Source organism: Chiloscyllium punctatum, chromosome 1 (assembly GCF_047496795.1).
Source record: "Chiloscyllium punctatum isolate Juve2018m chromosome 1, sChiPun1.3, whole genome shotgun sequence".
NCBI lineage: Eukaryota > Metazoa > Chordata > Chondrichthyes > Orectolobiformes > Hemiscylliidae > Chiloscyllium > Chiloscyllium punctatum.
This window is the reverse complement of record NC_092739.1, coordinates 171,802,002-171,823,383: the sequence shown is the minus strand read 5'-3', so window position 1 is coordinate 171,823,383 and position 21,382 is coordinate 171,802,002. Positions and strand designations below refer to the sequence as shown.

Sequence of the window (21,382 nt, the reverse complement as noted above, 5' to 3'; positions counted from 1 at the left end):
AATGGCAGCAAACAGAAGGGGAACAGTGACTAAAAGCCCTGAGTCCAGTGGTGTACCACAGCTCTGTCCCTTGCTGTTTGTTTACATTGATGGTGTAGACATGAATGGAGGAGGTATGGCTAGTAAGGCCGCACATGATACAAAGATTGATGGTATGGTCAGTAGTGAGGAAGGAAGCCTGAAACAACACGCTGCTCAGATGGTGAATGGAATTCAATCTGAAAAGATGCATCTTGGATGGACTAACCAGGCAAGAGGATCAGAGGGGCCTTGGTGGGCGTGCCCATAGATCCGAGAAGGCAGCAGGACAAGTAGATAAGAAACCGTAGGGGATAGTTGCCTTTCTCAGTCAAGGCATTGAATGCAAGAGCAAGGATATTATGATGGAGATGTATCTGATGGACTTGAGTGCAATTCTAGTTGCTGGACTGTTAAATATGATAGCACTGGGACAGATGCAGAGGAGATTCTTTCAATTTATTGGATGGCTAGGCAGCATTTATTGCCCACCCTTAATTGCCCAGGTACAGAAAAGCGAGTCAGTCTCATCGCTGTAGGTCCGGAGTCACGTGTAGGCCAGACTAGGTAAGGACGTTGGTGAACCAGATGGGTTTTCAACAGTAGATTCATGGTCATTGTGATTTGTATTGAACTTAACTTCCACAATTACTGTGACAGGATTCGAACCCAGGTCCCTAGAACATTAGCAGCAATAATACCACGGGGCTGGGCCATCCCCTCCCCTATTCAATAGGATTTGCCTGGAATGGAGCGATTTAGCTCTGAAGGGAGACCAGATTGGCTGGGCTGGTTTCCCAGGGGCAGGATTGGCAGCTCAAATTCCAAAATGTCGGGTTTTCAGGAGACACCGAGAAGGAAGTAAAAGAGGAGGAGGTGTCACTGTATTGATCAGGGAATCGATTGCAGCTAAAAGGGAATGACATCTTTCAGTGCTGCTCAAATAAAGTCACATTGGCTTCATACAGGAGGCAGAGAGAAAACATCAGAGGGGGTGGAGTAGCAACACTGAATAGAAACCAAATCACTTCCACAGTGAGGGAGGGTGTAATGAGGGGAAAGCACCCAGTGGAAACCTGATGGATGGAACTGAGGAACTGTAAAGGAACTAAAGCCACAAAAGGTGTCATATATCGACCACTTTGGAGCACCTCTCAAGTGCTCAATTGTATAAATGCTGAAATTAGGCAATTAATTAGCAAAAGTAAGGTCGTATTAATGGGGGATATTAATCTTAACGTAGACTGGGAAAGACAAATAAACACCTGTCAGAAAAGTTGTGAATTTCTAGCATGCATCCAGGATAGTTTCCTTGGCATGTGACAAGGGAGCAAGCAATGTTGGATCGAGTAATGAGCAATGAACCTGCTTTAATTAGTGTTTTTCAAAGCTAAGCAAAGATCGGGCACGAGAATTTTGGATTGAAGTAAGACAGGCTTTAACAGGGTGAACCGGAGATTGTCCACAGTAAACTGGGAAGCTCTGTTAATCGTTAGGAAAACTGAGGAACAGTGGAGAGTTTCAAAGAAACACCTATTGCCACTCAGAAGCAGTTTGTCCCCATGAGAATGAAAAGCCCCAACTGTCAATAGAAAACAGCCATGGACATACAAGGAGGTAAGGGACAACATCAAATTAAAAGGAAGGGCATATAAAACCAGAAATAACATCACAGGTTCCACAGAATGGGACAAATACATAGGAGAACTGATCACATGATGAAAATTCAATTAAGCAGGGAAAATCAGCACGCCTCCATGAAGGGTCAGTCACGCCTGACAAAATTCAAGTTTTTAAAAGAGGTGACAAAGGTGATGGATGGAGATAAGTTGATGAATGTGGTTCATATGGACTTCCAGGAGGATTTTGATAAAGTCTGACACAAGAGACTGTTAGCTAAGGTGGAAGCTGACAGAATTGAGGGCAAATTATTGACATAGGTAAGAAATTGGTTGAGTGGCAAGAAACAGAGATTTGGAGTAATGGGTAAGTGCTCTAATTGATAGGTTGTGACTAATGGTGTCATAAAGTCACAGAGATGTACAGCACAGAAGCAGACCCTATAGTCCAACCCGTCCATGCCAACCAGATATCCTAATCTAATCTAGTCCCACCTGCCAGCACCTGGCCCATATCCCTCCAAACCCTTCCTATTCATATACCCATCTAGATGCCTTTTAAATGTTGTAGTTGTACCAGCCTCCACCACATCCTTTGGCAGCTCATTCCATACACTTACCACCCTCTGCGTGAAAAAAGTTGCCCCTTAGGTCTCTTTTATATCTTTCCCCTCTCACCCTAAACCTATGCCCCTCTAGTTCTGGACTCCCCAACCCCAGGGAAAAGACCTTGTCTGTTTATCCTATACATGCCCCTCATAATTTTATAAACCTCTATAAGGTCACCCCTCATCCTCCGATGCTCCAGGGAAAACAGCCCCAGCCTGTTCAACCTCTCCCTGTAGCTCAAATCTTCCAACTCTGGCAACATCCTTGTAAATCCTTTCTGAACCCTTTCAAGTTTCACAATATTCTTTCTTCTGATGCCCATCTAACCTACTTTATTCCATTCTCGTCCATACGCCTATCCAATAATCATTTAAATTTAAGTTAAACTTAGTGAGTCTACTACTGTTGCAGGCAGTGTGTTTCAATAGGAAGGAGACCAGAGTTGCACACACGATTCCAAAGTGTCTCGTAGGGATCTATGTTGGTGCCTCAATTATTCACAATGTTCATTAATTATTTAAATAATGGTATAAAAAGTCAATATCACTGTGGGCGGCACGGTGGCTCAGTGGTTAACACTGGACATAGAACATAACATAACAGCACAGTGCAGGCCCTTCAGCCCTTGATGTTGCACCAACCTGTGGAACCAATCTGATGCCCATCAAACCTACTCTATTCCATTCTCGTCCATACTCCTATCCAATAATCTTTTAAATTTAAGTTAAAGGTGGTGAGTCTACTACTGTTGCAGGCAGTGTATTCCACATCCTACTATTCTGAGTAAAGAACGTACCTCTGACATTTGTCCTATATCTATCACCCCCCCAATTTAAATCTATGTCCCCTTGTGCTAGCCATCACCATCTGAGGAAAAAGGCTCTCCCTGCCCACCCTATCTAACCCTCTGATCTTTTATGTCTCTATTAAGTCACCTCTCAACCTTCTTCTCTCTAATGAAAACAGCCTCAAGTCCCTCAGCCTTTCCTCATAAGACCTTCCCTCCATACCAGGCAACATCTGAGTAAATCTCCTCTGAACCCTTTCCAGAGCTTCCACACCCTTCCTATAATGTGGTGACTAGAACTGTACTAAGAGTTAGGGCCAGATCATTGGGGAGTGTAGTGGAAGTACAAACCTCTCTTCATCAAATGATAGTTTAAACTAATTCAGCAGGGAGACTGAAGCTGAAATTGTAGTTCCATTACACAGGAGGTTGAGAGTGGTAAGGTCAGAAATATGGTTTCAAGGTCACAAAAGGGCACCGGCAAGGAAGAAATTGGTTTGAAGATTGTCTACTTCAACGCCAGGAGCATCCGGAATAAGGTGGGTGAACTTGCATAAGGTTGATATCTGGGACTTCGATGTTGTGGCCATTTCGGAGACATGGATAGAGCAGGGACAGGAATGGGTGTTGCAGGGTCCAGGATTTAGATGTATCAGTAAGAACAGAGAAGATGGTAAAAGAGGGGGAGGTGTAGCATTGTTAGTCAAGGACAGTATTACGGTGGCAGAAAGGATGTTAGGGGACTCGTCAACTGAGGTAGTATGGGCTGGGGTTAGAAACAGGAAAGGAGAGGTCACCCTGTTGGGAGTTTTCTGTAGGCCTCCGAATAGTTCCAGAGGTGTAGAGGAAAGGATAGCAAAGATGATCCTTGATAAGTGTGAGTAACAGGGTGGCTGTTATGGGGGACATTAACTTTCCAAATATTGACTGGGAATACTATAGTTTGAGTACTTTACAGGGTCAGTTTGTGTCCAATGTGTGCAGGAGGGTTTCCTGACCCAGTATGTAGACAGACCAACAAGGGCGAGGCTACATTGGATTTGGTACTGGGTAACAAACCTGGTCAGGTGTTAGATTTGGAGGTAGGTGAGCACTTTGGTGATAGTGACCACAATTCGGTTATAAAGTTAAAAATCACAACACCAGGTTATAGACCAACAGGTTTAATTGGAAGCACACGAGCTTTCGGAGTGACGCTCCTTCCTCAGGTATCACCTGATGCTCTGAAAGCTCGTGTGCTTCCAATTAAACCTGTTGGTCTATAACCTGGTGTTGTGTGTGATTTTTTTTTAACTTTGTACACCCCAGTCCAACACCAGCATCTCCAAATCACAATTTGGTTATGTTTACTTTAGTGATAGAAAGAGAGAGGCATATACCGCATGTAAAGAGTTACAGCTGGGGGAAAGGCAATTATGATGTGATTAGGCAAGATTTACAATGCATAGGATGGGCGCAATTGAAATGTGGAGCTTATTCAAGGAACAGCTACTATATGTACCTGTCAGGCAGGGAGGAAGTGGTTGAGTGAGGGAGCCGTGGTTTACTAAAGAAGTTGAATCTCTTGTCAAGAGGAAGAAGGAGGCTTATGTAAAGGTGAGACATGAAGGCTCAGTTAGGGTGATTGAGAGGTACAGATTAGTCAGGAAAGACCTAAAGAGAGAGAGTAAAGAGAGGAGGGGATGTAGGCAGGTAGGATCAAGGAAAACCTGAAGGGATAAAAGAATGACTAGAGTAAGATGAGGGCCAATCAAGGACAGTAGTGGGAAACTGCGTGGAGTTAGAGGAGATAGGGAAAGTGCGAAATGAATATTTTTCATCAGTATTCACACTAGTAAAAGACAATGTTATCGAGAATACTGAGATACAGGCTACTAGACTAGATGGGATTAAGTAGATTAGATTACTTAGTGTGGAAACAGGACCTTCGGCTCAACAAGTCCACACCGACCCGTCAAAGCACGACTCACTCCCCTACATTTACCCCTTCACCTAACACTACGGGAAATCTAGCATGGCCAAAGACTGGAGGACAGCAAATGTGGTTCCCCTGTTCAAGAAGGTGAGTAGAGACAACCCTGGTAATTCTAGACCAGTGAGCCTTACTTCAGTTGTGGGTCGAGAGAGAATTTATAATCATGTAGAAAGGAATAAGTTGATTAGGGATAGTCAACACGAGTAGGTCAGGTGGATGAGGGTAAGGTGGGTGATGTGGTGTTTATGGATTTCAGTAAGGCATTTGGTAAGGTTCCCCACGGTAGGCTATTGCAGAAAACACAGACCTGGGATTGAGGGTGATTTAGTGATTTGGATTGGAAGTTGGCTAACTGAAAGAAGACAGAGGGTAGTGGTTGTTGGGAAATGTTCATCCTGGAGTTCAGTTACTGGTGGTGTACCGCAAGGATCTGTTTTGGGACTACTGCTGTTTGTCATTTTTATAAATGGCCTGAATGAGGGCATGGAATGGGTTAGTAAACTTACAGATTTTGCTAAGGTCAGTACAGTTGTGGATAGTACCGAAGGATGTTGTAGGTTACAGAGGGACATGGTTAAGCTGCAGAGCTGGGCTGAGAGGTGGCAAATGGAGTTTAATGTAGAAATGGGTGAGGTGATTCACTTTGGAAGGAGCACCAGGAATCCTGAGTACTGGGCTTGGTAGTGTAGATGAGCAGAGAGATCTCAGTTTCACTGTACATCTCTGAAAGTCGTCACCCAGGTTGATAGACATACAGTGTGTTTGCTTTTATTGGTAGAGGGATTCAGGTTTGGAGCCATGAGGTTACGCTGCAGCTGTACAAAACTCTGGTACGGCCACACTTGGAGTATTGTGTACAGTTCTGGTCACCGCATTATAGGAAGGATGTGGAAGCTTTGGAAAAGGTACAGAGGAGATTTACTGGGGTGTTGCCTCGTATGGAGGGAAGGTCTTATGAGGAAAGGCTGAGGGACTTGAGGCTGTTTTTGTTAGAATTGGGGACCATGATTTGGAGACGCCAGTGCTCCTTCACCAAGTGGTTGTGAAGGAGCATCACTCCGAAAGCTAGTGTTTCCAAATAATCCTGTTGGACTATAACCTGGTGTTGTGTGGTTTTTAACTTAAATTGAAGGGTTATCGATATAGGACAGATGTCAGAGGTAGTTTCTTTACTCATTAGTCAGGGTGTGGAACGTCCTGCCTGCAACAGTAGTAGACTCACCAACTTTTAAGGGCATTTAAATGGTTATTGGATCAACATGTGGATGAGAATGGAATAGTGTGGGTTCCTTGGGCTTCAGACAGTTTCACAGGTCAGTGCAACATCGAGGGCTGAAGGGCCTATACTGTGCTGGAATGTCCTATGTTTTAATGCAAATTCAGTTAAAAACTTAAGCCCGGTTAAATTTAAATTTGATTAAAAATGTAGGTTTTTGTTAAGCAAGGGTGTTGTGTTGTATGTGCCCAAGGTGAACCTATGGAGTTTGGCTGCAGATCAGTCATGGTCTTATTGAACAGCCGATGAGGCTCGAGGGGCTGAATGGCCTACTGAAAAACCAATGGGTAATAATCACATTTCTGGGAAATTATATTTAGGATGTGGTCTCTCCAATGCCTGGGATCTCATTGAATAATCTCCATTTCAGTTGCTCTATCCCAAGGATAGCATCCTATGAACCACGTTGATTATGTGGAACTGTGGAGCTAGGAACTGTGCCAACATTTAGGAAGTATCACTTCAAACACTAGAGTATCCACATTGACGGGCCATCTGCTGAAAATGAGAATAGATTGTTCAGTGCTTCTAACTAGCATGGCAAAGATCAGCTGAAACACCTCTGTATCTGCTGGAAAATGACCCTGAGTTGCCCTTGAGAAGGTAGTGCTGAGCTGGCAAAGGAACCACCAGTCACACAATGAGAAACTACTTTCTGCAATGAGTGATTAGGATCCACGATGACGGATTTGATGAAGGCTTTTGAAGGAGAATTGGACAGTTGTAAGGAGTGAATCTTTGAGAGGTTCTGGGAGAAAGCTCACTGAGTTTCTCCTGCAGCACGGGTCCCCTGTGCTGTCCGGGGAGTTTATTACGTGATATGGTTGTAATACTGCACGACAGATGGGATGCCATACTCTGAGGGCATTACAGTGTGACATGGAAATCCCCTCCCCCCAAGTCTTGCCCATTGTATGGGAGGGGGGGGGGTTGGAGTGGCAGAGGTGAGCAGACAACCTATCACTCTGTCAAATGTCTAGTGTTGCTAAGTGACAGAGGAGCAGCTCAGGCTGCTACATCTCCCAGGATAAGCATTAGATCAGTGTAGTGAGCTGTGGGATTCTGCTTTTCCCAGCTGTCTCTGTGAGGGAGGAGAAGACAGCAGCAGCACTGATCTCATCACAGGGTGTTTGCAGAGACTGGGGAGCTCGATGCTGTGAGCAGCCTGCCCTATTATGCAAGTACAAGGCAGGCTTGGTGCTTGACGAAAGGCTGGGCCCCTGGTTTCTTGGAGTGTACACCTTCCCTCCCTCCCTGTCTTGCTCTCTGTCTCTCTCTCCCCCCCCCCCTCTCTCTCTCTCTCTCTCTCTCTCTCTCTCTCTCTCTCTCTCTCTCTCTCTCTCTCTTTTCTCCCCACCCCCCCCACCTCTCTTTCTCCCCCCCCCCCCCTCCCTCTCAGTCAGTCGACTGCCGGGCAGGATTTGTGCTCTCTGATGGTGGAGAGCCTCAGCAGCCATTTGCAGGCAGTCGGCAGCAGCTGAAACAGACTGCATTCATCTTCATATCTGACGGTGTCTCTCTGTATCCTTTGCATAATGATGCGGCAGACCCCAGCACTGAGAAAGGTACCAGTTCAATCTTTACCATTCCCAACCTCTGCATGCTTCAAACAGCATGCTTTCTCTGTTTTAAATAGTTTCTGCTTTTAATTTCAGTCAAATGTACCCAATTTTTACATTTTTTTTTCTAATGTTTCCTTTCCTAGAATGTTTCTTGTGGATACTGTCTTTTTAAAATGCATTGTTCCTGAATAACGTTGCATGATGGATAACCATAAACATTAATCTCAGTGGGGTTGTGTGTGAGTTGCCTAGGGGATTGTTTCATGTGAATCTCTTGAGTGAAGCAGTGTTGCTGGAGTGTGGATATGAAATGTGTTTGTGAGCAGTGTGTAGGTCTGATTGCTGTGCCTGTATGTGAGAGCTCATGGTGTGAGGGGTGGGATGATGGAGACAGGAAGAAATAGGTCATTAGCAGTTTGGCAAGATGTTATGAGTGGTGTGTCACAGAGACCTGTGCTGGGACTACAATTGTTCACAATGTGTCAAACTGACTTGAATGAAGAAAGCAAAGATTTAGTTGATAAGATAAAGGTAGGTAGGAAAGTAAGTTGTGAAGAAGTTCTGTACTTTGGCAGGAAGGATAGAGATGAATATTATTTAACTAGGGAAAGTCTGCAGAAAGCTTCAGAACAGAGGGAGTTTGGAATCCTTGTGCATGATTCATAACAAGCTAGCATTCAAATCTGATTCGTCATAGAGAAGATCAGTTGAGCCAAGGCCTTTATTTCAAAGGGAATCGAGCAGAGAACTAGGAAGGTCCTGCCAAAATTGGGCAGGCCATGAGTTAGAGTACACCTGGAATCCTGTGACTAGTTCTTATCCTCGTATCAAAGGAAATATTTACCTCCACTGGGGGCAGAGCAGAGCACTGCTATGTGAGAATGTGCTTGTGTACGAGGAGGAGGATGTGCGTGTGTATGGACAGGGACTGGGACATGCGTGTGGACATGGACAGGGACTGGGACATGCGTGGGGATGGGGACGTGCGTGTGGACATGGACAGGGACTGGGACATGCGTGTGGACGGGGACGGGGACATGCGTGTGGACATGGACAGGGACTGGGACATGCGTGTGGACATGGACAGGGACTGGGACATGCGTGTGGACGGGGACGGGGATGGGGACGTGCGTGTGGACATGGACGGGGACTGGGACGGGCGTGTGGACATGGACAGGGACTGGGACATGCGTGTGGACGGGGACGGGGATGGGGACATGCGTGTGGACATGGACAGGGACTGGGACGGGCGTGTGGACATGGGCGGGGATGGTCGTGTGGACGGGGACATCCGTGTGGACGAGGACAGGGACATGCGTGCGTGGGTGTGGACGAGGACGAGGACGTGCGTGTAGACGAGGACGGGGATGAGTGAGCGAGCGAGCCTGAGCACTGAGTGAGCAATCAGGGTGGGCCCTGAGTGAGCGAGCGAGCGAGTGTGAGCCCTGAGTGAGCGAGCGAGCGAGTGTGAGCGAGCGGGGCGGGGCCCTGAGTGAGCGAGCGAGCGGGGCGGGGCCCTGCGTGAGTGAGCGAGCGTGGGCGGGGCGGGGCCCTGAGTGAGCGAACCGGGGCCATGAGTGAGCGTGAGCGGGGCCGGGCCCTGAGTGAGTGAGAGTGAGCGTGAGCGGGGCGGGGATCTGAGTGAGTGAGAGTGAGCGTGAGCAGGGTGAGCCCTGAGTGAGTGAGCGTGAACAGGGGTGGGGCCCTGAGTGAGTGAGCGTGAGCAGGGTGGGCCCTGAGTGAGTGAGCGTGAGCAGGGTGGGCCCTGAGTGAGTGAGCGTGAGCAGGGTGGGCCCTGAGTTAGTGAGCGTGAGCAGGGTGGGCCCTGAGTGAGTGAGCGTGAGCAGGGGTGGGCCCTGAGCGAGCGAGCGTGAGCAGGGGTGGGCCCTGAGTGAGCGAGCGTGAGCAGGGGTGGGCCCTGAGCGAGCGAGCGTGAGCAGGGGTGGGCCCTGAGTGAGTGAGCGAGCGTGAGCAGGGTGGGCCCTGAGTGAGTGAGTGAGCGTGAGCAGGGGTGGGCCCTGAGTGAGTGAGCGTGAGCAGGGTGGGCCCTGAGTGAGTGAGTGAGCGTGAGCAGGGTGAGCCCTGAGTGAGTGAGCGTGAGCAGGGTGAGCCCTGAGTGAGTGAGTGTGAGCAGGGGCGGAGCCCTGAGTGAGCGGGGGCGGAGCCCTGAGTGAGTGGCCGTGAGGGGGAAAGGGGCCCTGAGTGAGTGGGGTCGGGGCCCTGAGTGAGTGGCCGTGAGTGGGGCCCTGAGTGAGGGGGGTCGGGGCCCTGAGTGAGTGGCCGTGAGGGGGAAAGGGGCCCTGAGTGAGTGGGGTCGGGGCCCTGAGTGAGTGGCCGTGAGGGGGAAAGGGGCCCTGAGTGAGTGGGGTCGGGGCCCTGAGTGAGTGGCCGTGAGTGGGGCCCTGAGTGAGGGGGGTCGGGGCCCTGAGTGAGTGGCCGTGAGGGGGGAGGGGCCCTGAGTGAGTGGGGGCGGGGCCCTGAGTGAGTGGCCGTGAGGGGGGAGGGGCCCTGAGTGAGTGGGGGCGGGGCCCTGAGTGAGTGGCCGTGAGGGGGGAGGGGCCCTGAGTGAGTGGCCGTGAGGGGGGAGGGGCCCTGAGTGAGTGGCCGTGAGGGGGGAGGGGCCCTGAGTGAGTGGCCGTGAGGGGGGAGGGGCCCTGAGTGAGTGGCCGTGAGGGGGGAGGGGCCCTGAGTGAGTGGCCGTGAGGGGGGAGGGGCCCTGAGTGAGTGGCCGTGAGGGGGGAGGGGCCCTGAGTGAGTGGCCGTGAGGGGGGAGGGGCCCTGAGTGAGTGGCCGTGAGGGGGGAGGGGCCCTGAGTGAGTGGCCGTGAGGGGGGAGGGGCCCTGAGTGAGTGGGGGCGGGGCGCCGAGTGAGTGGGGACGGGGCGCCGAGTGAGTGGGGACGGGGCGCCGAGTGAGTGAGCGGGAGCGGGGTGGGCCCTGAGTGAGCGAGCGTGAGTGGTGTGGGCCCTGAGTGAGCGAGCGGGAGCGGGGTGGGCCCTGAGTGAGCGAGCGGGAATGTGAGCGGTGTGGGCCCTGAGTGAGCGAGCGTGAGCAGGGTGGGCCCTGAGTGAGCGAGCGGGAGCGGGGTGGGCCCTGAGTGAGCGAGCGGGAGCGGGGTGGGCCCTGAGTGAGCGAGCGGGAGCGGGGTGGGCCCTGAGTGAGCGAGCGGGAATGTGAGCGGTGTGGGCCCTGAGTGAGCGAGTGTGAGCAGGGTGGGCCCTGAGTGAGCGAGTGTGAGCAGGGTGGGCCCTGAGTGGGCGAGCGGGAGTGTGAGCGGGGTGGGCCCTGAGTGAGCGAGCGGGAGCGGTGTGGGCCCTGAGTGAGCGAGCGGGAGCGGGGTGGGCCCTGAGTGAGCGAGCGGGAGCGGGGTGGGCCCTGAGTGAGCGAGCGGGAATGTGAGCGGTGTGGGCCCTGAGTGAGCGAGTGTGAGCAGGGTGGGCCCTGAGTGAGCGAGTGTGAGCAGGGTGGGCCCTGAGTGGGCGAGCGGGAGTGTGAGCGGGGTGGGCCCTGAGTGAGCGAGCGGGAGCGGGGTGGGCCCTGAGTGAGCGAGCGGGAGCGGGGTGTGCCCTGAGTGAGCGAGCGGGAGCGGGGTGGGCCCTGAGTGAGCGAGCGGGAGCGTGAGTGGTGTGGGCCCTGAGTGAGCGAGTGGGAGCGGGGTGGGCCCTGAGTGAGCGAGTGTGAGCGGGGTGGGCCCTGAGTGAGCGAGCGGGAGCGTGAGTGGTGTGGGCCCTGAGTGAGCGAGCGGGAGCGGGGTGGGCCCTGAGTGAGCGAGCGGGAGCGGGGTGGGCCCTGAGTGAGCGAGCGGGAATGTGAGCGGTGTGGACCCTGAGTGAGCGAGTGTGAGCAGGGTGGGCCCTGAGTGAGCGAGTGTGAGCAGGGTGGGCCCTGAGTGAGCGAGCGGGAATGTGAGTGGTGTGGGCCCTGAGTGAGCGAGTGTGAGCAGGGTGGGCCCTGAGTGAGCGAGTGTGAGCAGGGTGGGCCCTGAGTGGGCGAGCGGGAGTGTGAGCGGGGTGGGCCCTGAGTGAGCGAGCGGGAGCGGGGTGGGCCCTGAGTGAGCGAGCGTGAGCGGGGTGGGCCCTGAGTGAGCGAGTGTGAGCGTGAGTGGTGTGGGCCCTGAGTGAGCGAGTGGGAGCGGGGTGGGCCCTGAGTGAGTGAGTGTGAGCGTGAGTGGTGTGGGCCCTGAGTGAGCGAGCGTGAGCGGGGTGGGCCCTGAGTGAGCGAGCGTGAGCGGGGTGGGCCCTGAGTGAGCGAGCGGGAGCGGGGTGGGCCCTGAGTGAGCGAGTGTGAGCGTGAGTGGTGTGGGCCCTGAGTGAGCGAGTGGGAGCGGGGTGGGCCCTGAGTGAGCGAGTGGGAGCGGGGTGGGCCCTGAGTGAGTGAGTGTGAGCGTGAGCGGGGTGGGCCCTGAGTGAGCGAGCGGTAGCGGGGTGGGCCCTGAGTGAGCGAGTGTGAGCGTGAGTGGTGTGGGCCCTGAGTGAGCGAGTGGGAGCGGGGTGGGCCCTGAGTGAGCGAGTGGGAGCGGGGTGGGCCCTGAGTGAGTGAGTGTGAGCGTGAGTGGTGTGGGCCCTGAGTGAGCGAGCGTGAGCGGGGTGGGCCCTGAGTGAGCGAGCGGGAGCGGGGTGGGCCCTGAGCGAGCGGGAGCGGGGTGGGCCCTGAGTGAGCGAGCGGGAGCGGGGTGGGCCCTGAGTGAGCGAGCGGGAGCGGGGTGGGCCCTGAGTGAGTGAGTGTGAGCGTGAGTGGTGTGGGCCCTGAGTGAGCGAGTGGGAGCGGGGTGGGCCCTGAGTGAGTGAGTGTGGGCCCTGAGTGAGCGAGCGTGAGTGGTGTGGGCCCTGAGTGAGCGAGCGGGAGCGGGGTGGGCCCTGAGTGAGCGAGCGGGAGCGGGGTGGGCCCTGAGTGAGCGGGCGGGAGCGCGGTGGGCCCTGAGTGAGCGTGTTGTGAGCGGGGTGGGCCCTGAGTGAGCGAGCGGGAGCGGGGTGGGCCCTGAGTGAGCGAGCGGGAGCGGGGTGGGCCCTGAGTGAGCGAGCGGGAGCGGGGTGGGCCCTGAGTGAGCGAGCGGGAGCGGGGTGGGCCCTGAGTGAGCGGGCGGGAGCGCGGTGGGCCCTGAGTGAGCGTGTTGTGAGCGGGGTGGGCCCTGAGCGTGTTGTGAGCGGGTTGGGCCCTGAGCGTGTTGTGAGCGGGGTGGGCCCTAAGCGTGTTGTGAGCGGGGTGGGCCCTGAGTGAGCGAGTGTGAGCGGGGTGTGAGCTGGGTGGGCCGTGAGCGTGGTGGGCCCTGAGTAAGTGTGAGCAGGTTGAGTGTGAGCCGGGTGGGTGCTGAGTGAGAGTGTCCTGGTTGGTGCTGACAGGGCGTGGGGAGCTAACTCTTGCTGTAAGTATCTGTTGTTTGTTGCACTAACTGCCATTCTGGGTGAGGAATGACTGACTGCAATGCTGGTTCCCTGGTTCCTTGAGCTATGACCATCTGAGGTCCTGGGTTGCTGCAGCCCAAGGTAACCACTGTTGTCCAGTCGTTTGTTCCCCATTCCACTGTCTCTGAAATCACTGGCTCTTGACTAACTGTGATGCTGTTTTTCTCTCTATCCAATCTCCCTTTGTTTCGGTCGGTCGGTCGCTGCTGCTGCTGCTGTTTGTGCACTGTTGCTCTCTCCCCCTTTCCTTCTACTCTGGCTCCTCGTCCACAGCAACCTGCCAGACGCACCAAGGTGAGCACCAGCCAGTGGTAATGGGAATCCTTCTTCCAGGCGGATAATCTGAACTGCCAGAGGCATTGTAACCTGGGTGTACTGGATATGGGAGAGGGGCTGGGTGAAGATCTGAAAGATCCATGTGTTTGGAGCCTGTCGCAGGTGGGATCTCTGTTGGCTGGTCTGGGAGCTGGACCGTGTACAGTACTCCAGCAGCACTGAGATCACAGTCAGCACAAAACCTGCGTTTTGGTGCTGGCAAACACCGCCATGATTGTTCTCAACTGCAACAGAGCTGACTACAAGCACCAGAGCACAGAGTGGCCAGTGTAACTCTGGTCTATTGGGGGAGGGGGAGCGCACGGTGAGGTAGGGAGTTCAAGTGACTCTGACAATGGGAGTGGGAGGCTGGGGACTCGATCATGGGAGCTAAAGGAATGGCAGAGGCTTTAAAAATCTTCTCAAAGGGTCATTAAAATCAGAAGGCAATAGATCAGGAGGAAATGAAAACGATCACCCTGACCAGGGAAGATGTGCTGAAAAAAACGCTTGATCCTAAAACTGGATAGCCTGTATCCTCGGGGCTTGAAAGAAGTGACAACACGTCAGTTCCATTTTCCAAAATTGCTTCGACTGGAGACTGGTCCCAGCCAGTAAATGTAGCAGCTTTATTCAAGAAATGGAGTAATCGGAGTGGAGTAAACTATTGTGATGCTAGAGATCTGAAACAAAAACAAGAAGTGCTGGAGAAACTGAGCAGATCTGTCAGCATCTGTGGAGAGATCATCAGAGTTAACACTGACCAAAGGGTCTGTTACCATGCAGTCTGACTCTGTGGCAGTAAGGTCAGTGGAGTTGCAGTCTTAACTCTATATTTCTCTCCATTATCTCCAGCACTTCCTCTGTTTGAAGCAGCAAACCTAACCGCTTCCCTCACATCCATAATGGAGAAGGAGCTGCAATCCAATATTAAGGTTATAGCCAGAGATGTAGACATTTGCAGTGTGACCAATCAGAGTCACTATGGTTTTATGGACTGGATATTGTGTTGAAAGAATCTGAGAGTTGTTGATGATGTACTGTCTGAGGTGGATAGAAATATGGATATTCCATGAACATCTGTCCTTCTGAACTCAGGCTCTTCAGTAACTGAGATCACGATAGCATTAGGTGCGGTGACTGCTTGCTGCAGAGAGAAACCAGTCACTGGGATTTGCATTGGTTTCCTCACAGCAGAGATTACTGTACAACGTCGTTCACAACGCTTGAAACTAACTGGAAACCGGGAGAGATGTGACTCATTTTCAGGCGTAGGGCTTTGTGAAGGCTTCTCAACTGTTTATAGGCCATTCAGCCCTTCGAGTGTGGTTCATGATGGTTATCTGTTATTCCCGCTCTTCTCCCGTATCCTTTGATTCCCTCAGTCAGAAATGAGCCAACTCCTCCCTGAAATCATCCAATATTTTGGCCTCAACTGCTTTCTGTGGGAACAAATTCCCCAGACTCTCCATTGTCTGGATAAAGACATTTTCCCTTGTCTCTGTCCAAGGTGGCCTACCCCATATCTTCAGACTGACTCCTGGATCTGGGCATCAGGCTCGCTCTTCAGGTGTCTATCCTGTCAACTCTTGTTCGAATTTTATAGGCCTCTATAAGATTCCACCTCCACCATTCTTGCGTCCAGTTTTGGTCACCCCACTACCAGAAGGATGTGGATGCTTTGGAGAGGGGACAGAAAAGGTTTATCAGGATGTTGCCTGGACTGGGGGATTTTAGCTATGAAGGAAGGTTGGATCGACTGGGTTTGTTCTTCTGGAACGCAGGGGGTTGAGGGGCGACCTGATAGTAGTTTATAAGATTGTGAATGGCAGGGATAGAGTGGGAAATATGAGGTTTTTCCCCAGGGTAGATGGGTCAGTTACTAGGGGACATAGGTTCAAGGTGTGGGGGGGGGGGGGGATGTTTAAAAGAGATGTGTGAGGGAGGTGTTTCACACAAAGAGTGGTGAGAGCCTGGAACATGCTGCTAGAGAAGGGGGGTGGAAGCAGATACAATAGCAGCATTCAAGAAACACCTGGGCGGATACAGGAATAGGAAGGGAATAGAGGGGTATGGATTCTGTAAGGGAAGACAGTTTTAGTGTGTGTCAGCACAGGATTGGAGGGCTGAAGGGCCTGTTTCTGTGCTGGAGTGCTCTTTGGTCTGAACTCCAGTGTAAGCCAAACTGATTGTCTCTCTTCAAACGTCAGTTGTGCGTCACAGGAATCAGTTCAGCCAACTGTGGCAAGAACACCTTTCCTCTGATAAGGAGAGCAGATCTGTACACAGATCTCAATAATGCTGTGTATAATTGCAGCTCCTACTCCGATCCTCACACTGTGAAGGCCAACAGACCAGTCTGCTACCTGGATTCATGGCTGCACCTGCTTACTTTCAGGAACAGGTATAGCAGGACACCCAGCTCTTGTTGCACGTTCCCCCATCTCCATTTATAACTATTCAGATAATAAGCTGCCTTACTCTTTTTGCTACCAAAGCATATAAACTCACACTTATCCATATTTTACTTCTGTGCATTCACCTACTTTCTTAAGAGTGTAGGAGACTGAGGGGAGGACCTTATCGAGTTGTATAGAACATGAGAGGCATGGATAGGGTGAATACCTTCAGCCTTTTTCCCAGGGTTGGGAAATCGAGACTAGAGGGCATCAGGTTAAGGGAACCTGCGGGGCACCTTATTTACACAGAGTGGTACGCATGGAGAATGAGCTGCCAGTGGAAGTGGTTGAGGCAGGTACATTAACAACATTTAAAAGGCATTTGGACAAATACATGGATAGGAAAGGGTTAGAAGGATAGGGCCAAGTGCAGGGAAATGGGGTTAGTTGTGGATGGATATTTTGGTCAGTGTAAGTCTGGGCTGAAGGGTCTGTCTTCCTCTGTGCTGTCGAACTCTGTGACTCCACTCAGCCTATCCAAATCACACTGCAACATATTAGATTAGATTAAGATTAGATTATCCTGCATCATCCTCTCAGCTCACCCTCCCACCCAGTTTTGGATTATCTGCAGGTTTGGAGATACTGTATTAAGTTCCCTCGTCTAAATCAGGACCATATATAGTGAATAGCTGAGGTCCCAGTATTGATCCCTGTGGGACCCCACTAACCACTGCCTGCCTTTCAGAAACAGACCCAGTTATTCTCACTCTTTGTCCAGTGGTCCATCCAGCTCCAAACTCCACTTTCTCCAACCTCATCCACTTGAATTTTGCACATTAATCTGTCGTCATGTGGGACGTTGTTGACAACCTTCTGAGAGTGTAAATATACCATATCTACTGGCTTCTATGAGTCGTGTCTTGGAAGAATTCCAGAAGATTTGTCAAGTGTGATTTCCCTTTCAGAAATTCATGCTGACTCTGCCCAATCCTGTTACTGTTATCCAAGTGCTCTGCTATGAAATCTTCGATTGAAGTACTCTGAGATATAGGTTATCAGACCTTTGGGGATTCATCAGCTTTTAATTGCATCAATTTCTCCGATATCATTTCCTTTCTAATAGCGATTTCCTCCAGTTCCTCCTAACACCAAGCTGCAGCATTTCTGGTCAGCTGTTTGTGCCCACCTTTATGATCCACAGTGTTTATTCAGCCTTTTGTGTTCCCCATTTGAATCTATGTCAGGGATTTAAATGAGGGAACGAGATGTAGGTGGGAAAGTCGGTTTGTTACTTTGAGGAAATAGTGAGTCTGTAAAGGGATGTAAGAGTGTAAATGTCGGGGTGAGTATTCAGCAGCTGGGGTGTCATGGCCAAGTGTGGCATTTGACCATTTTGGCAGGACGAATTAAAAGAAAGCCACATTATTCACTCTCAGAATGAGGGTGTTGCTGGCTTAGCCAGCATTTATTGCTAATCCCAAAATGCCCAGAGGGCAGTTAAGAGTCACATTGCTCTGGGTCTGGAGTCATGTGGAGGCCAAACCCGGGAAGGCTGGCAGTTTCCTTCCCTTAAGGGCATTAGTGACCCAGATAGGTTTTCCGACAATCAACAATGGTTTCATGATCACATTGGACTCTTAATTCCAGATATTTATTGGATTCAAATTCTCCTATCTGCTGTGGCAGGATTCCAACCCAGGTCCCCAGAACCTGCCGTGGCTCTCTGGATTAATAGACCAGCGATACTGCCACTGGATTGTCACCTCCCCTTGTTGCAGGCTTAGAGGGATCAGGGTGCCTTTGGACATGAAGTATGTTATATGCAGATAGAGTTAACAATCACACAACACCAGGTTACAATCCAACTATTTGGAAGTGCTAGCTTCCGGAGCGCTGCCCCCCTCATCAGTTGGTTGTGGCATATAAGATCGTAAGACGCAGAATTCATAGCAAAAGGGTTACAGTGTAATCTTTTGCTATAAATTCTGTGTCTTATGATCTTAGAACATAGAACATAGAACAATACAGCACAGAACAGGCCCTTCGGCCCACGATGTTGTGCCGAACTTCTATCCTAGATTAAGCACCCATCCATGTACCTATCCAAATGCCGCTTAAAGGTCGCCAATGAATCTGACTCTACCACTCCCTCGGGCAGCGCATTCCATGCCCCCACCACTCTCTGGGTAAAGAACCCACCCCTGACATCTCCCCTATACCTTCCACCCTTCACCTTAAATTTATGTCCCCTTGTAACACTCTGTTGTACCCGGGGAAAAAGTTTCTGACTGTCTACTCTATCTATTCCTCTGATCATCTTATAAACCTCTATCAAGTCACCCCTCATCCTTCGCCGTTCCAACGAGAAAAGGCCGAGAACTCTCAACCTATCCTCGTAAGACCTACTCTCCATTCCAGGCAACATCCTGGTAAATCTTCTCTGCACCCTCTCCAAAGCTTCCACATCTTTCCTAAAGTGAGGCGACCAGAACTGCACACAGTACTCCAAATGTGGCCTAACCAAAGTCCTGTACAGCTGCAACATCACCTCACGACTCTTGAATTCAATCCCTCTGCTAATGAACGAGAATACTCCATAGGCCTTCTTACAAACTCTATCCACCTGAGTGGCAACCTTCAAAGATCTATGTACATAGACCCCAAGATCCCTCTGTTCCTCCACCTGACCAAGAACCCTACCATTAACCCTGTATTCCGCATTCTTATTTGTTCTTCCAAAATGGACAACCTCACACTTGGCAGGGTTGAACTCCATCTGCCACTCCTCAGCCCAGCTCTGCATCATATCTAAGTCCCTCTGCAGCCGACAACAGCCCTCCTCACTGTCCACAACTCCACCTATCTTTGTATCATCTGCAAATTTACTGACCCACCCTTCGACTCCCTCCTCTAAGTCATTAATAAAAATTACAAACAGCAGAGGACCCAGAACTGATCCCTGCGGAACTCCACTTGTAACTGGGCTCCAGGCTGAATATTTACCATCTACCACCACTCTCTGACTTCGACCGGTTAGCCAGTTTTCTATCCAATTGGCCAAATTTCCCTCTATCCCATGCCTCCTGACTTTCCGCATAAGCCTACCATGGGGATCCTTATCAAATGCTTTACTAAAATCCATGTACACTACATCCACTGCTCCACCCTCATCCACATGCTTGGTCACCTCCTCGAAGAATTCAATAAGACTTGTAAGGCAAGACCTACCCTTCACAAATCCGTGCTGGCTGTCCCTAATCAAGCAGTGTCTTTCCAGATACTCGTAAATCCTATCCCTCAGTACCCTTTCCATTACTTTGCCTACCACAGAAGTAAGACTAACTGGCCTGTAATTCCCGGGGTTATCCCTATTCCCTTTTTTGAACAGGGGCACAACATTCGCTACTCTCCAGTCCCCTGGTACCACCCCAGTTGCCAGTGAAGACGAGAAGATCATTGCCAACGGTACTGCAATTTCCTCTCTTGCTTCCCACATAATCCTAGGATATATCCCGTCAGGCCCGGGGGACTTGTCTATCCTCAAGTTGTTCAAAATGTCCCACACATCTTCCTTCCTAACAGGTATCTCTTCTAGCTTATCAGTCCGTTTCACACTCTCCTCTTCAACAATACGGTCCCTCTCGTTCGTAAATACTGAAGAGAAGTACTTGTTCAAGATCTCTCCTATCTCTTCTGACTCAATACACAGTCTCCCACCACTGTCCTTGATCGGACCTACCCTCGTTCTCGTCATTCTCAGGTTTCTCACATACGCATAGAATGCCTTGGGGTTATCCTTGATCCTTTCCGCCAGGGATTTTTCATGCCTTCTCTTAGCTCTCCTAATCCCTTTCTTCAGGTCCCTTCTGGCTATCCTGTATCCCTCCACTGCTCTGTCTGAACCTTGTTTCCTCAACCTTATGTAAGCCTCCTTCTTCCTCTTTACTAGACATTCAACCTCCCTCGTCAATCAAGGCTCCCTCACACGACCATTTCTTTCCTGCCTGATCGGTACATACATATCAAGGACACGTCGTATCTGCTCCTTGAAAAAGTCCCACATTTCCACCACATCCTTCCCTGACAGCCTATGCTCCCAACGTATGCTCCTCAAATCCTGTCTTACAGCATCGTAATTTCCCTTCCCCCAATTGTAAAAACTTCCTTGTTGTGCGCACCTATCTCTCTCCATAACCAAGGTGAAAGTCACAGAATTGTGGTCGCCATCACCAAAATGTTCACCCACTAACAAGCCCACCACTTGTCCCGGTTCGTTACCGAGTACCAAATCGAATATGGCCTCCCCTCTGGTTGGACAATCTACATACTGCGTTAGAAAAGCTTCCTGGACACACTGCACAAACACTGCCCCATCCAATCTACTTGATCTAAAGAGCTTCCAATCAATATTTGGAGCTTCCAATCAATACTCCACAACCACCTGAAGGAGCAGCGCTTCAGAAGCTCGTGCTTTCACATAAACCTGTTGGACTATTTCCTGGTGTTGTGTGATTTTTAACTTTGTCCACCCTAGTTTAACTCCACCATCTCCAAATTATGCAGATAGAGCAAGTGATTGAGAAAGCAGATGGAATATTGTCATTTTTGCAGGAAAAATAGTATATAAAAGTTTATTTTTTACACTGTTCAGGGCCATGGTGAGGGTCCATGGTTTTGAGCTATGCCACTCTGTTGTTTGGCTGGTCTGTGAAACAGGTCTCCCAGTTTTGGCATGAGCCCTCACGTTTCGGTAAGGCTGCCTTTGTAGGGTTCCAGTGCCTGGGGCAGTGTTCAGTTGGTCTAGTTTTATTTCTTAGTGATTTCTTTCCATTACACATTCTGAATAAGAGTAACTCAAAGAGAGACTTGAAACATTAACACTGCTTTCCCTCCACAGATGCTTCCACACCTGCTGAGTTTCTCCAGCAGTTTTTGTTATTGTTTTTGTCTGTGACAGGTCTCCAGCATCCACAACTTTGTTTTATTTGTTTCAGCTTTTGTTATGGTTTGGTGGAACTGAGTGGTTTGTTCAGAAGGTGGTTAAGAAACAGAGATGTGGCTCTGGATTGAAATGTAAACTTCCCTGATGGCTCTTAGCTAAACAATTGACAATGCTTTCTTGGTCTTTGTGAGACGGGTGTTGAATTCAATAAAAACAGTGAAGTTCAAGTTTCACCATCTGCTGCACTGGGATTTGAGCACAGGTCCCTAGAACATTAGCCTGAGGTCGTGAATGACTAGTCGAGCAATATTATTGTAATGGCAATACCTGTGGATAAGGTGCACCATGATCTTCCTGAATTGCAGAGCTGGTTTGCAAGGCCAGACACTCCCCCCGGCATTCTACAGTCCTATCTTCCTGTGTTGCTCAGAGTCCGAGGGATCATGAGGTCACAGGTCTGCGGGGAAGAGGTGGCT

The 21,382-nt window shown here is 50.6% G+C and overlaps 1 protein-coding gene across 1 annotated transcript in view; it reads left to right on the top strand.

Moving 5' to 3' along the window:
* Positions 1 to 21,382, top strand: part of LOC140481859 (dynactin subunit 1-like) — a 148,036-nt gene that overhangs the window by 38,961 nt on the left and 87,693 nt on the right. The window contains 2 exon segments of the mRNA XM_072578436.1: positions 7,832 to 7,849; positions 13,521 to 13,541. Of these exon segments, the coding sequence (XP_072434537.1) occupies positions 7,832 to 7,849; positions 13,521 to 13,541 (39 nt within the window).